Here is a 16,566-nt window from a genome sequence, read left to right on the forward strand (position 1 = left end):
CAGCAATACTTATTGATGCATATACTTGTATTGAGCAAGGACGACTAGACTATATTCAAAACAACCAACAACAATTGAAGTCGTAACAAGGTAGTCGTAGGGAACCTGTGGCTGGATTGAATCCTTAACGATGGAATTCCCTTCAAGGTGCTTGCTTCCAGTGGTGGCGGGCGGGCGAAGGGTCCAAAGGACACGTAAAACTTCGTATTTCATCAACCATAATCTCTTGTGAAGAAGTGGTAGTTCCATGAGCAGAGACATCCTTCTTAATAACAAACTTCGCCCGTTCCATACCTTTTGAAACATACTTGAATAAGTACTTTATCATCATGTTCTAACCACAATATTCAACATTGATATGTGCATTAAAACGACTACATAGACGTTTATTATATAGGGCAACATATCCATTATCTATCTCAATACCATTTTGTAATGTATGACGTGCTAAAGAGTTCCTTTTGTAATGCGCATAACCTTGTTTCTCAATGACAGTGGAATCAGAAAATGGTTTCGGATACCGTAGTGGAACTACGAAGAACTCTTTCACTGTGCCAAAAGAGAGCACCACAAATGTGGCAGACAAGTGAACAGTCACCAGAGTTATCGTAGGTTGGAAGAGGGCGTGCGAAATTAGAAGAAGGAAAGGCACGAAGTCTAGTCCGGTTCCGAACGGTAGACGACGAAGAAGCAGCGGAGGCAAGCAATAGTTCAGAAGCACAACGTTTTCTACGTGAAGAACTCATACAGGAAGACGTAGATGTTCACAATTTGGAAAGAAACGTCATTAATTACAGCGAGAAGCATGATTATTGTAAAAGAAAATAACGTAACCCTAAGGAGACATGAGAAAGAAGAAGGGAAATTATCAGTGGTTAGCCGGATTCCGATCAAAAAGAAGCAAGTGTGGGAAGTAGGTCGGAAATTTTTTTGGTTTTGTAGCTTTTTCCAAAACTGCCCCTTTTGGTTTTTTCTTTTAGACTATTCATCCCATGCGGAGCATGGGTTCTCCTAGTTTTTATTCAAATGAGTTGAAACCAAAGGTTTTATAGCTTATTATTATTATTTGATGGTGATAGGATGTCTTTCGATTCAAATAATTAAAAGTTCAAATCAAACAATAAATAATGATACAATATAAAAATAGATTAGAAAGTGTGCGTGTGTGTGTGTATATATATATATATATATATATATATATATATATATAAATTGAAAATATAACATATATAGAATATAGTTATTAATGTAATCTACCTCTCTAATAAAAGAGTCCTAAGTGCCACGTGTCACTTATGTTTTGAGATACTATACAATCAATCGAAGGGTGGTCAAACAAAAAGGGAAAAAGGTTTCTTGTAGAATTTTTATAAATTTAGAAAAAAAAGGATGAAATTAAAAAAGGGATACAAGTACAATAAACTAAAGTTTAGTAATCCAACCCATAAAATTTTATCTTATTGTGTATCGTTTTGGCGGCATGGTCGAGTGGTAAGGCGGGGGACTGCAAATCCTTTTTCCCCAGTTCAAATCCGGGTGCCGCCTCATCAACAAACGATTTCTCCGACCTACTTCCCACACTTGCTTCCTCTTGATCGGAATCCGGCTAACCACTGGTAATTTCCCTTCTTCTTTCTCATGTCTCCTTAGGGTTACGTTATTTTCTTTTACAATAATCATGCTTCTTGCTGTAATTAATGACGTTTCTTTCCAAATTGTGAACGTGTACGTCTTCCTGTATGAGTTCTTCACGTAGAAAACGTTGTGCTTCTGAACTATTGCTTGCCTCCGCTGCTTCTTCAAAAATTTGTGGCCAAAATAAGAAAGTTAAAAAAGTTTTTATGGCCAAAGTAAGAAAGTTAAAACTTTCCTGTTCAAAATATGACTATTAAAAGTTATGTGGTCAAAATGTAAAAGGAAAAAGTTATGTGGCCAAATTCATAAACCTTAAAGATTCCTGTTCCTAGACCCCCACGACATTTTATATATATATATATATATATATATATATATATATATATATATATATATATATATATATATATATATATAATTAATGGTACCTAGCTAAAAATCTAAAATGACTTATTTTTTATAAGTAAGGTACCCAGCTAAAATGATTTAATTGAGGTATCAGATATTCTTCCGTTTCAAAATTATTGTCTAAAAATAAAAAGAAAAAAATTAAGGAAATATTAATTATTAATAACTTTATTAAATAAAATGACAATTGTATTATTTTATTGCATTTAATTTTTATCTTTTTGTTGTATTTAATTTTATGGTAGAGTAACTAATAATAATGAGTATTCTGGTAAAAAATATATTTATTTTTTAAAAATAGACTATTATTTTAGGACAAACCAAAAAGGAAACATGGACAATTAATATGAGACGAATGAAATATATATATTTTTTAAACTTCACATCCAAATACTATTTGTGATTTATATCGGTATGGAACACCAAAAACTCCTTATATAAGCTTAGGCTCCGTTTGATATGCGTCTGACCGAGTCAAGTCAGACGTTTTTGGCTGACTCGGTCAGCAAAATGTGTTTGATAATCCAACTTTGGCCATCTGACTCGGTAAGAAATGTCAGAAAGGAGTTGGCAGAAGGCTGACTGAGAAAGAAAGCAAGGTTTTCCAATAATACCCTTGCCTTTGAATAAAAATCGCAGCTCAACAAGTGAAATGGGAGGTTACGGGAATTGAACTCGGGTCTCCCCTGTACACACAATGACGTTTACCAGCAAGCTAAAGGGTTTTTGTGTTTTAATCTCTAAAATAGTATATTTAATGTCTATTATGCTGAAAGTTTTGTATACATTATTATTATTGTTATTATTATTATTATTATTATTATTATTATTATTATAATAAAGAACACCAGGGTAAAATTGTCATTTCGCATCAATCAGCACATTCAGTCAGATGTATAATCAAACAGCATGGTTTCTTACTCAGTCAGAATTTATTACTCAGACAGACCTTTCTCAATCAGCACTTTCTCAGTCAGCAACTATCAAACGACCCCTTAGTCATACACCCTCTAAAACTGAGCACAACACTAACGGCCCTCTCAAATTTGTGGGCCAAGATTTTCTATACGAGCGATGTTAACCCAATGTTGGCATGTTGTATAGAGTTTCATTTGTGTTGTAGAAGACGATAATTTTTTTGGGCTAAAAAATATGGTCTAATTTTAGATAACAGTAAACTAGTAATGTATTTGTGTGTTTTTTCTTTTTAAAAAAAAAATAAATAATCTTTTATTTTTTCTTCCTTATTTATATATTTATTTATTTAAAATTGTGATAAATCTCCTAAATCGGAGTCATAATTTTAAATTAGAAATATAGATAAAGATTTCTCTTTTTTATTGTTTTTATGTAATAATATCATATTATAGTTGTTTCTATTAAATTATTATGCTATGTATGGGATTTATATTATATTTTGCTCTTTTGAAAAGTTGTTGTGGCGGTGGATGATGGTGGGTGAGTGGTGGATAGATGTTGTAGTGTAGGTGATGGTTAAAGGTTGCAGTGGTGATGGTGGTGACAGGTGGTAACTGCATGTTGTCATATGTAATGTTAGAAATGAAAAGGGTAATATGATAATCTTCAACGTCACCACCATTTGAAGGAATTTTAATTCCTATCTTTTGGATGAAATATATTTTCCTTCGATGGAAGGAAAGTTAGACTCATTTAAGAATCCAAATCCTTTTGAAAGATTGTACCAAACATAAGAAAGTGTTGAAATTAAATTTCAATTCCTTCTAATTCTAACAGATTGCAGTGAACCAAACGAGACCTAAGGGGGTGTTTGGATAAATAGTTTTTAGCTTATTAGCTTATTGCTTATTTGCTTATTGCTGTGGGAATAAACACTTTTTTAAAATGTGTTTGGATTAGCTTATTGTGGTGGGAATAAGCAATAAACAATAAGCATCTTAAGTGTTTGGCAAACAAAACAACTTATATGAGTAAAATGACCAATAAGCAATAAGCATTCCCCCTCTTGCTTATTAAAATCAGCTTATTTAGCTTATTCCTACCGCAATAACCTGATTTTTAAAGACTTCTATCCAAACACTTAAATTTGCTTATTGCGTTGGGATTAAGCAATAAGCAATAAGCAACCTATTTTTTTCCCTATCCAAACACCCCCTAAGTTTAATAACGATAAAGTTGTATCATATATTTTTAATAGCAAATGCCAAAGGTTATTGTTTTAGTATAATCATATTTCATTATCTTTGTAATGGATAATATTATTTTATCATATCAGTCATCAGATTGCGAGTTTTATCATTATGTTATTTTATTGCATATTCTTTGTTTAACAAATGGTTTTACTGTAAGATCAAAACGTTTCTGGGTCGAATATACCAAATGGATCGAAACTTGGGAATGAGCATAAATCGGTTTGAGTCAGTTTTTGGTTAAAACCAACCAAACCGTAGAAGTTAACTTTCGGTTTTTAAACTTCTATGGGTTCGGTTTATGCATGGGTTGGTTTTTTGGTTTGGGTTTATGGGTTTCCATTTTTGAGTCGTGGGTTTGTAGTGCGCTACTATAAATGGTATTGTATCCAATTTAATATACTAAAATAAAGATTATGAATTCTACAATAATAAAAAAGATCAAACAATCAAATTTTAACATCATTAAAACTTTGTTGATGATAAACATAAACTAGTAACACACGAATAACAAAACATGCAAACTTGAAAAGTTACCTAACACTTAAAGAGGATCAAACATTCATAGTAATCATTTAGGAAGCTCAACGGTTAAAGAGGAAGCAACACTCAAGTTCATATTAACATAGACACTAACAATTTATAGTTAAGTGTAAATTAGGAAAAGAACATGTTAACTTCGTGACTAATAAGAAATTAGCAGATTGATAATTGATAAGAACACTTAAACTATGGTAATTGATAAACAAATTACTAATGGTCAGAAACCAGGAAAAGAACCTATTGACTTCGTTTACACAATCAGTCTACATTTACCATTACTATTGATAGAATTAGCTAATATTTTTTTGCTTTATGAAAATACCCTCAATTAAGCAAACACAATATACACACTAACAAACATGCATTCAAGTACCGATTAAAACCACTTACAAAGAGCCATATAAGAACCGATTACCAAATAAAGTCAATTACAAAGAACCATATAAAATTAATTAAAATCAAAACATACACTCAAGTACCAATTAAAATCTATTACAAAGAGCCATATAGGAGCCGATTTTCCGATTAAAATCAATTACAAAGACACATATTAAAATCAAATTACCAATTCTAAAGCTTTGTTTCAATGTCGAACATTCAAGCCAATAAGAGGACTAAAAGATTTGTTCCTTCGAGATTCCACTAAGTACTTAACTAATTCCAACCAGTAACATAGCCACGTACTTCAAGTCACGGAAACTAGAATGTGTAAAAGGGTGAATGGGTGACACTGTGATAGGATTTTGGCTGACAGACAAAACCCTCTAAGCTTCCAAGGCAACATGGCGACGAGTCGAGTTGGATTTGCGGATGTTGACTTCGAGTCTCGAGAACTCAGAGGAAAACGAGAAATAGATTAAGATTCCCTGGTTTAGGGTTCAAACGCGTATAAGGTTTATTATTTACAGTACGGGTCAGTTTAATTTCTTGTATAGGCTGGTTGGGTTTGTTTTGTCGGTTTTTAGTTATATAGGTCAGTTTAGTTTCATAGGTTGGTTTATTTATGAAAACCGAACCGAGCCATTTTTCATGTTTTGTAGAAGTCACAGAAACTGGAATGTTTCAAAAAGTGAATGGGTGAGACTGTAATCGGATTCCGGCCGACAGGCAAAACCCTTTAAGTTTCAAAGGCGACAAGTCCAGTTGGATGTGCAGATGTCGACTTCGAGTGTATAGAACTCAGAGAAAACGAGAAATAGATTATGATTCCCTAGTTTAGCGTTCAAACGCGTATGAGGTTTATTTTTTACAGTATGGGTCGGTTTGGTTTCCCGTATGGCCCGATTGGGTTTGCTTTATCGGTTTTTTGTTGTATGGTTCAGTTTGGTTTCATGGGTTGGTTTATTTTTGAAAATCGAACTGAACCATTATGCGGGTTTTGCAAAAGTCACAAAACTGGTATATGTAAAAGGGTAAATAGGTGACATTGTGATAAGATTCCGACCGAAAGGAAAAAGCCTCTAAGCTTCCAAGGCGGCACAGCGACAAGTCGAGGTGGGTTTGTGGATGTCTACTTTAAGTGTCGAGAACGCAGAGGAAAAGGAGAAATATATTAAGATTCCATAGTTTAGTGTTCAAACGCGTATAAGGTTTACTATTTGTAGTATTGGTCTGTTTGGTTTCTTGTATGGGCTGGTTGGGTTTGTTTTGTCGGTTTTTCATTGTATGGGTCAGTTCGGTTTCATGGATTGATTTATCTGTGAAAACCGAACCGAACCGTTTTCTGGGTTTTGCAAAAGTCACGAAAATTGGAATGTGTAAAATGGTGAATGGGTGACACTGTGATATGATTCTGGCCGACAGGAAAAAGCCTCTATGCTTCCAAGGCGACACGACAACGAGTCCAGTTGGATTTACAGATGTCGACTTCGAGTGTCGAAAACTCAGGGGAAAACGAGAAATAGATTTAGATTCTCTTATTTAGGGTTCAAACGTGTATTAGGTTTATTATTTACAGTATGGGTCAGTTTGGTTTCTTGTGTGGGCCGGTTGGGTTTGTTTTGTCGGTTTTTCGTTGTATGGTTCAGTTTGATTTTGTGGGCTGGTTTATTTGTGAAAACTGACCCGAACCGTTTTTCGAGTTTCGCAAAAGTCACAGAAATTAAAATATGTAAAAGGGTGAATGAGTGACACTGTGATAGGATTCCAGCTGACAGGCAAAAGCCTCTAAGCTTCCAAGGCTACACGGCGACGAGTGATGTGCATCCAATTTGGATATCTATAGACCCTCATAATTCAATAATATTGTAAAACCAATTATTACTAGACAATATAGATGTGCATCCAATTTGGATATCTATAGACCCTCATTCCTAATCTTACCCGCCCCCAATCGATCCTGCATGATGAACCGTTTAGAATATGCATACATACCTTTACAGTTGTTTGATCTGGGCTCACCATTTCTGTTCACCCAATAGAATAAGCAGACATACCTTTACAGTTGTCGATCAGGACCTACCAATTTCTGGTTATCCAAGAATATGCATACATATTGTTACAGTTGTCTGATTGGGACCCACCATATTTGGTCATCCCAAGGGGAATACTTTATCGTACTCTCATACGGAGCTACCTTACATCAACACCTGAAGTGTCAATGCATAGAATTCTACTATCTGTTCCTAACTTACACACATGTCCTGAATGAGACTATCTGACATCAAACTTAATAACGTTTTTAATAACGTTTTATAAAATTTGACACAAAAGATATAAGACAATATTATGATTTTTTTTTTCATATCTATATAAACAACTCCAACGACTATTATTGTAAGTAAATCTTTATTTATGAATTGGTCACAAAGGTCATGTTTGTGTCATCAGATTTTTTTCTTAAGTATTACATTTTTTTAAATTGTTTATCATAGATAAAGTTGGAATAAATATAAGTTAAAAAACACGAGTTCTGCGTCTCTTTTATTAACAACACCCATATGATCGTTGTAAATGTATGTGTGTGTGTGTCTTTTTTTAGGTTAGAAGATGTCTGAAGATGTTAGAAGACTCTGGTCCACATCTGTGTCAAGAAGAGGACGCACAGACCTTTTAAGGTCTGCATTTTTTAGAAAACAAACAGTCTGCAAAGACTAATGTCTGCGAGTGATCTGCGCGGTGCAGACATAAGAGGTCAAAAAGATATGCAGATAAAAAACAAAAACACCTTACTTTTTTATTATATAGTTTCTGATAAAGTATGTTTAAATCTATTTTGTATATATATTCAAATATATTAAATAATAAAAAAATATTATATAAATTAACGTCTATATATGACTAAGATGTAAATTTAATTGTTATGAAGTATGAAGACCAAAATAGACAAAGTCTAACAAAAAAAATTAAAAGGTTAGAGAATATTAAACGGTTAGAGTGACACTTAAAAAAGTCATCTTTGATCCGATAGTTAAAAGTTTTCTAAAAATTTTGAACAAATTACTGAAATCGTCCTTGAGGTTTGGTCAAAATTGTGTGTTTGGTCCCTAACTTTTTTTTGCACTCGGACCGTCCTTGTAATATGATTTTGTTACATTTTCGTCCCTAACACAATTGAAAAGACTATATTCCCTTTGTTTTTTATTTTTATGTTTTTTATTATTTATATTATTTAAAAAACTAATAAAACATGTGGGGCCCACTAAACTCTTTCATCTCGGTTAAACCCATGGACCACCATCTACTTCGTCTCTCTCATCTCTCTCTTCCCCCGCTTCTCTCTACTCCAGATCCTCAAAGATCATTGGATTCCCCTGAAAGAATATCGCCTCTCCTCCCTCTGCCCCTCTCCTTCTCCTCCCTCTGCCCCTTTCCTTGATAATCTCGAACCCTAGCCGAGACCATCGCCTTCGTTCGAATTTCCCACCGACGTTCAGTTTCAGATCTGTTACGAACATTGATGTGTGGAGATGGAGATAAGTTTAACCAGAACTTCATTGTTTTTCTTTTCTTGATGGTGACAAAGTAGATTTCATCAAGTTCGGTTCCCTGATGGAGATAAGTTTGTCAGAACCATGTTTCTCATGGTCACCCTGGTTGCAACAGTTCACCCCTATTTCTAGATTTCATCAAGTTCGTTTTCCATGTTTAATTTTGATTCAAGTTTGATTTTGTAGTTTGTACTAAGATACAAATGCCCATTTTATGTTTAATTTTGAGATTTGATTTCAGATTTGATTACATTGTTTGGTTTTATCTTTTTTTTTGGTTTGGTTCTGATCTTTGAATTTAGTTTTGATCTATGGTTTTGGTTTAGTGTTGATTGTAGGTTTTGATTTTGTATACATTGATTACTGTTTTTGTTTGGTTATGATTTTGTAAAAAGTGGTTGGGTGGTAGTTGAATAGGTGCTTGATTTTGGTTTAATTTCTTTTGATTTGGTGTAAATTGTGGTGGTTGCTGGAGATGAACCATGTTTGAACGGAGGTGCTGCCGGAATAGTTGTCGGAGGTGTCCGGTGGAGGTGGGCGATTGGAAGGGAGACGGGGGTGTGGAGTAGATTGACCACCTTATTTATAAATTACTTATAATTCATTTATATTAATTAAATAATTAAAATAAGTAATAAAAAACTGAAAAAGAAAATACAAAGGGCAATATAGTCTTTTTATCTTTACAAGAAACGAAAAACGCAAAAATATGATATGTTAGGGACGAAATACGCAAAAATATGATATATGTTAGGGACCATCCGAGTGTAAAAAAAACGTTAGGACCTAACGCGTAATTTTACCCAAACCATAGGGACGAATTCAGTAATTTGTTCAAAAACTTTTTTAAATTAAAAAAAAAAAAAGAATTATTTGACAATATGTGTCGATTGTGGGCTATAGGGCTACTTACTCGATGAGCTCAGCAAAAAAGGACACGTCAATTGGTAGGCCCAGTTACTTCGTTCATAGTATTTCAAGACAACCATTTTTTTTTTTCTTTCGAGCTTTAGATCTGGTATACATCTTGTAATATATTTGTTGAACATACATTTCTTTCATTTATATGAAAAACTGAACTTAGGTTTCGTATATAGCTTTATAAAAAAATTAATTAAGAGTAGTGAAATAAAAGCTGTATACAACTTAGACAATAATTTACAAATTTGGAATTAGGAAATATTCATGACAATGAAAGCCATATTTACAATTATTCATTTCAAAGTAAAATCCACCTACTATCAACACGGTGTTTAAATCACATACTTTTAGGTGATTGTATGTGCAATATTCCATTTTCTGTAATCAAGCGCTATATCCTTTCTTCAAAGGGCTCCATTGCCCAACATCATAACCACTACAAGCAGCCATGGAAGCATCACTCATATCCGCTTGTGTGACCTTATTGTTACAAATGTTGGCAAATGCCCGCATATGTTTCATCCCATATTGCGTCAGTGAACCGCAATGTGTCTCATACACTCGAACCTAACATATAAAACATCATAATGATGAAAAAAACATTAAAAGCCTATGATAAAAAAAAAAAAGATAAACTCTATCCCAAACTATCCTGCGATGTGTCCATCTCAGGGCCATCATGTGAGTGGCATTCGTGGAATACCAACAATCAAAAGAACATGCATAGGTTTTAACCTTAAACCTTCATCATATAATTCCACTTCCCAACCACTAAACTTCTATATAAAAATCAATAACCAAAATGTAATAAAGAAGTGTCTATTTACCGTAGATTTAAGACATTCCCAATCATCTACAATTGGCTTCCCTTGAGCTCGAAGGGAACCAAGGATCAATGGACCATTGCTTGATCCAAATAACCGTATTCCTATGGCATCCACACTGCTATCCAAATGTGATCGATGATTCTTTATATTAGTGATCTGCTTCAACATGTCTGTTTTTTCTTGCGATCCTTCGATCATTTTCTCATACTATATAACATCATAAAGTAATTTCCATCACCACAAGATTCCACAAACTATCCTTTTGAACATTATTAACAAAGTTAATACCTTCTTTTGGAAAAACACAAGGTCTGCGTCTCTTTGATTAACAACACCCATATGACCGTTGTAAATGTAGGTGTTATCAGTGACATTAGATGCACCAAAACCCTGATAAAGAGAAATACTCTCCGAACGAATGCTCTTAGTACCGTACTCCATTACATGAGATCCTTCTGTGCTATTTTTATTGTAAGTCCTCACCTTTACCTAAAACAATTTTCAAAGTTAACGAAAAACATATGCGTATTATTTTAAATTCATATATTTGACACTAACCGTCTTATATTGTTGCTCCAATGTTTCCCCGTTGTCACCTTGCTTGTCGCTAAAAGCATGAGGCATCCAAATATTTATAAAACATACGAATTTGTTAAAAATAATCAATTAGAAAAAGACAAACATACCTATCTTCCATCCAAGCGACGCTATACAAATCACCTAAGCAAGTGTCGTATTCGGGTGGGGGAGGGGGTTCCATATCCGGACAATAAGTTCCCCAACTATTTTCATCTGCTTTTGATGCTGTTGTGACATATATATTAAGATTTTCGGCCAAAAGACCTTCGAAGATACTTCCACTCTCACAGGATTCGACATATATAACCTAGTAGCAAACAATTTTTTATTATTTTTCGTGATAAAATATCAATTTGTTTGTGCAAATTTGTTACAGTAAATAAAAAGTTACCATTTCTTTGTAAGTCCCAGCAGCATGCTTCTTTTCCAAAACCTCAATGAAGTCTTTGGCATAGACATTGGGAGAGTCTGGCATTCCTGTTGTAAAAAAATTTTATAAGTCCATATAAAAATCAATCTTCATTACTTTGATTTTTATTCAAATAATATGAATTTAAGAAACACACCAAGGGTTCCGGGGCCACCATGATCGGTGTAATATATGAAGATCCTATCGTTTGGTTTACTATCAACCACCTTTCCACTTCCGCCTTTTACTGATTTTTTGTCACCGAGAATCACAGCATACAGATTGGCCGCTGTCACGCTATCTTTAGTGTAATCCTACAAAAAATCTTTATTACATCTTCTCATTTTCTTAAGTGGATTAGAACTACGTTTCAAAAATTCATGGACCCTAAGTGATCATTTTCAAAATCGATTTTCTTTGAAGCATGATTAAATAAAAAAAAAAACTTGGTTAGGGTTAGGTGTGAGACATACGCTACATACACATCAAGTAAAGGACAAATAACCCTTTCATTTGGACGGATCAAGATTGTGGTTTTGAATGATCCAATTTTTTTTACTATGGATTGGGCATTTGACTGATAAGGAACGTGGCTTTGAATTTGTTTCGGTTTTCAACCGTTAAAAGCAATCCAATTTTACTTTTTAGCCTTTTATACTTATATGTAATTGATAGCTTGACTAGTTAAGTCGTAAGAATGTTAAAAATCAACAATATCATTGGACTATAGGTGAGAAACAAAAGGAATAAATTGAGCTTTTGGGACCAAGATGACCGATTTGGATCAACGGTCCTAAATTCACTTCCTCATTCGACCAACTCATGACACTGCCCACCTCTTCTCCAACAAATACCACAACTCCCTATTCTTCGATGAATTTCACCACCACTCTCGTCTCCAATGGATACCAATGTTGTAACCAACATATTTCGCCATCAATATCATCACATCTATCTACCATCAGTTGTCATCCACTGTCGCAATCAACCCTAGTTCCTAAATACCCCTCGTTCATGCGCCAAGTAACTCATAACTTATGTCGTTGGGGTTCTGCAAAGCCCTCCCCCATCACCCTTTTACCTTATAAACATCTTCCCCTTAATCTAGTCACCGAAAAACCTCAATGTCAACCCACCTTTTAAATTGATTGAATTGGTAGGAACTAAATTCATTTGCATATTTGATGATGGGTACCAAGTTCTTGTTTGGTTTTTGAAGATATGTTAGATTGAATACCTATGTTTACTACCAAATACTACATCTTGAAGGTCTAATTTCATCCGTTCTTGAATACTTGAATTTCATCTATATAGGTCTTGTTTTCATAGTTTTGGTGAAGGGTTTCGATTACAGATTTGGCAATAGTGTATTAGATTTGGTGTTAAGCTTTTCAAATTTGATGTGGGTACTGTTAATCGGAGGAGATAAATTTACCAGAAGATCCCAAGATCCCAAATGCAACTCTTGTTTTCATAGCTAACTACATTATGATGATGTTTGAGGGGAAAGCTTATAATTAATTGCATAATTTTCATGAATTTGTTTATACTTTTTAGACATTTCTATAGAGCTAGGTTCAAATGTGGATGAACATCTATTGTGTGGACGTGTGAACAATGCTATTCTGTGAGAATGACAAAGAAAATATGTTTTTTAATAATATGAATACGTTCAATCTTACATAACTATTGTCATTATCACACATTCTCACTAATTAAATCGTCTATAAGGTTATTATAGACTTTTTATTATTATTCTCATTCTGTCAGAATGTTGTCGGAATGTTTATTGAGTCGTATTCTGTCAGAATGATAATGAGTGAAAAACGATTTGTGAGAACAAAAATGAATAAGAATTAGTGAGAATGCATGAAAATGACGATATTTTTGTAAGGTTGAACGTATTCGCATTACTAAACAATGTATTCTCTTACTAATTCTCATAGAATCGCACCGTCCACACGTCCACACAATAATTGTCCATCCACATTATAACCTAGACCCATTTCTATATTTGTAAAATTTAATGTCTAATTATATCCTAATGAGGGTGGAAAATAAATTTTGACTGAAATATTGCCAGTGAAGATGACTGAAAAAGATGGTGGATAGTGACGGTTGGTGTCTAAATAAAAATAATAAAGCAATATAAAAAACAAAAAATATAAAAAAAACGAAAACAAAGATAAAACGGTCATTTTACTTATATTTAACGGAGATTCTTTTACAAAGTTGGACGAAAGGACCAACGATGCAACTTTTTTAAACCACATGTATGTAAACTGTAACTTACTCTAAAATATGTTTTTCTGTTTTTGTTTCTCATTTTGATTATCTTTTTTTTTTCTTTTGTGGTTTTTCTTTCTATTATTAAACTCCAAACATAACCTTCGGTTTAAGGATGTCAAAAATTTCCGTGGAACCCCGATTCCGTACGAGATTAATTTTTTAAAAAAATACGGGGGCGGGGGATTAAACCCCCTTTTATTTTCGGGACCGGGGGCGGGAGTGAGTATTTTCGTCCCGTACTCCCACCGGGGCTCATTTGTATATATATATATATATATATATATATATATATATATATATATATATATATATATATATATATATATATATATAATCTAATTTTAGGGTTTCTTGACTTTCTTCTACTTCACAGCATATGACGATTGGATAGTGAATTGATCATATATTTTTGGACATGTCGGATTTTTTTTTGTAATGTTCGATTTGTCGTATTTTATATTTGTAAGTTTATTGGATTTGTCGTTTTGTAATGTTGAATTTGTGATGTTGGATTTTTAATTTTTTAGTTGTTAAAAAACTAGATTTTAAGATTTTAAAGTTATGAAAAATAGTTTTTTAGCCCAAAATATAATAAAATTTTTTGACCAAAAAAAAAATTAAGTCTATAAATCGGGGGAATGGGGACGGGATCGGGGCGGGGGCAATAACTGATTTCGGGGGCGGGCAACTATTTGCGCTCCCGTTTGGTCCCGTTGACATCCCTAGTTCCCTACTTCTTCGGTTTTGTTCTACTACCTCCGTTCCAAATTAATTGTCCACATTTGTCTTTTTCAGTCTTTATTTTTCAACTTTGACCTTAAATATTTTTATTTTTGATAGATAACACTTGATGCAAAATATATGAATGAATTCTATTTTAATTGTCTTTTCATTGTTATAAATTTCATCAAGTAATATATAACACAAATAAAAATATTTAAGGTTAAAGTTGAAGAAAAAATAATTCAAAAATCAAAAACGGACAATTAATTTGAAACGAAGGGGGTATTTGATTTGAATGATAAATGACAGAATTTAATATACAAATCCTTTTAGCGGCTTTTAATTACTGATATTGTCATCTCACTTCAAAAGGCTTTATTAAAACCGAAATGATTAGCTTTGAGTTAAATCCATCTTTCTTTAAAATAAAAAACAATAATAATAATAATTGCATCTAAAGACTGCTCTTGGTCTTTAGCTTTCAAACATTTTGGCAACGTCTAACTGCCATAATTATTTTTAAAGTTGTTTGAAAGCAAATATACTTTATTTAAACGTAATTTTTTTTATTTGTCGCGACTTTATTGGACTATTTGCAATTTGTTCCAAACACATCCCTTCTATATGACGCTACGAAGATCCCATTTAAAATTAAACATAATTTTTAAGGATCGATACATTTTATATTAGTTGTACTTTTAATAGATTGCTGAAATTTAAAAATTAAAAATTAATATTTGGGTCAAGTCTTTTTCAAATATAAAGTTTTCTTATAAATTAATTTCAACTATTATTTGTCAAAAATGTATTTACGAGAACATTTAAGAAAAAAATTAAAAAGATATTGCACAAAAACTTTACTTGTCCATAAACCTCATTAGCAAGTTTCTTCTTGATATTTCATTTCACATAAATTTGTAATTCAATTAGGTACATGTTTTAATAATTAAGTCTAAGCAGTGGTTAAATATTTAAAAAGGATAAATGAAACGAATCTTAATAATTAAAATAACTCTTATTGGTATATTCAATGATTACTACATATAAGTAATTTTAAAACATTTTAATTAAATCATTTGTAAAGGTAAATAAACATCAACCGTTACAACAATAATAAAAAAAACACGATTGATCAAGTCTATCTTTTTATTTTACTTAAATGAAAGTGGCTTCCATTAGGAAGTTTCCAGTATAACCCAATCAAATTTAATTAATGAGAAAAAAGGTAAAATAATGCGCTTAGATCGAATCTTTCACATAATATATGGTCCACATAAATTCTTTTCTATGGTTATGAAAATAACAATAACAATAATATTAATACAGGAAAAATAAAATTGTACCTTAGGAACTCCAGCATAGACATCGTGTCCTTTGGGATTGTTTATTATTACTCCAGGTTTTGGGTTACTCTCGTGATGTGCAATATCATCGTACATGAACACTATAATATTTTCATCTTTTAATCCTCCTCTTTTCAGTATTTGATATGCATGACAAACATCTGCCTAACATGAGACAAAAGTACTAAACTATAACGTATAGTATGAAAAATAAAAACAAATAATGATCATATATAGATATTCATAGTGACCTATATATGTATTCACCTGATGTCTATAATTATAGTATTCGTTTGATCCAGCAACAAGAACCGCCCATGTTGTGCCATCATCTTGTTCTTTTTCTGTCTCTATAAGTGAACATGATCTATTATTCAGCAGACATGACAGCCGACCACCTTCCAAGGATGGCGTGGCTAGAATTAGCAGCAAAAGGCTAAGATTGAGAACCAAATACCAGGACATCGTTTGAGGATAGAGGAAAGTAATGATTGATTAGAGAGATGGAAACAAGATGAAGGGGAGCACTTGGGGTTTTATAGTGGAAAATTTTGTTGCTACTTGCAACCTAAGTAAACTTTAACAAAAGGTTGATAACTGTTTAATCCGGATGATTTAATGTTGTAAATCCTATAAAATATAAATTATTCAAAACATATGTTAATAAAAAAAAAAAAAAAAGAAAGACGGTTTTGCCTCTAAGATTTCGTTTTCCATTCGTCTAAACAATTTGTAGTGCATGGCAACAAAAGAAGGTGACATTGATAATGGCCATGAGGTTGGTTCCAAATA

At 32.9% G+C, this 16,566-nt stretch overlaps 1 protein-coding gene and 1 non-coding gene across 2 annotated transcripts; one reads left to right on the top strand and one right to left on the bottom strand.

Annotated features, from left to right (window-relative positions):
- Window positions 1-1,474: 1,474 nt before the first annotated feature.
- Window positions 1,475-1,545, top strand: TRNAC-GCA (transfer RNA cysteine (anticodon GCA)). Its single transcript has one exon. It is a non-coding gene; the product is annotated as a tRNA-Cys (tRNA).
- An 8,232-nt stretch (window positions 1,546-9,777) lies between these two features.
- Window positions 9,778-16,294, bottom strand: LOC145165148 (vacuolar-processing enzyme-like). Its single transcript, XM_079083819.1, has 9 exons — window positions 16,042-16,294; window positions 15,775-15,939; window positions 11,577-11,733; window positions 11,402-11,487; window positions 11,118-11,317; window positions 10,990-11,038; window positions 10,720-10,920; window positions 10,432-10,638; window positions 9,778-10,171 (listed from the first exon to the last, which is right to left on the bottom strand). Exons 1-9 carry the CDS (start codon window positions 16,237-16,239, stop codon window positions 9,989-9,991), a joined length of 1,446 nt encoding a protein of 481 aa, XP_078939945.1. The 5' UTR covers window positions 16,240-16,294; the 3' UTR covers window positions 9,778-9,988.
- Between the last annotated feature and the right edge of the window lie 272 nt (window positions 16,295-16,566).

This window comes from Lactuca virosa, chromosome 3, assembly GCF_052849685.1.
Source record: "Lactuca virosa cultivar CGN04683 chromosome 3, Lactuca_virosa_CGN04683_v6, whole genome shotgun sequence".
Classification (NCBI taxonomy): domain Eukaryota; kingdom Viridiplantae; phylum Streptophyta; class Magnoliopsida; order Asterales; family Asteraceae; genus Lactuca; species Lactuca virosa.

What these genes read in the sequence shown, in the direction of transcription:
- LOC145165148 (XM_079083819.1), bottom strand. Translation starts at nt 16,239, where the DNA reads ATGTCCTGGTATTTGGTTCTCAATCTTAGCCTTTTGCTGCTAATTCTA. An exon ending in TGGTGGCCCCGGAACCCTTG is followed by an intron (nt 11,488 to 11,576) that starts GTGTGTTTCTTA and finishes TTTTTACAACAG; the next exon opens with GAATGCCAGACTCTCCCAAT. An exon ending in TGGAGCAACAATATAAGACG is followed by an intron (nt 10,921 to 10,989) that starts GTTAGTGTCAAA and finishes AAATTGTTTTAG; the next exon opens with GTAAAGGTGAGGACTTACAA.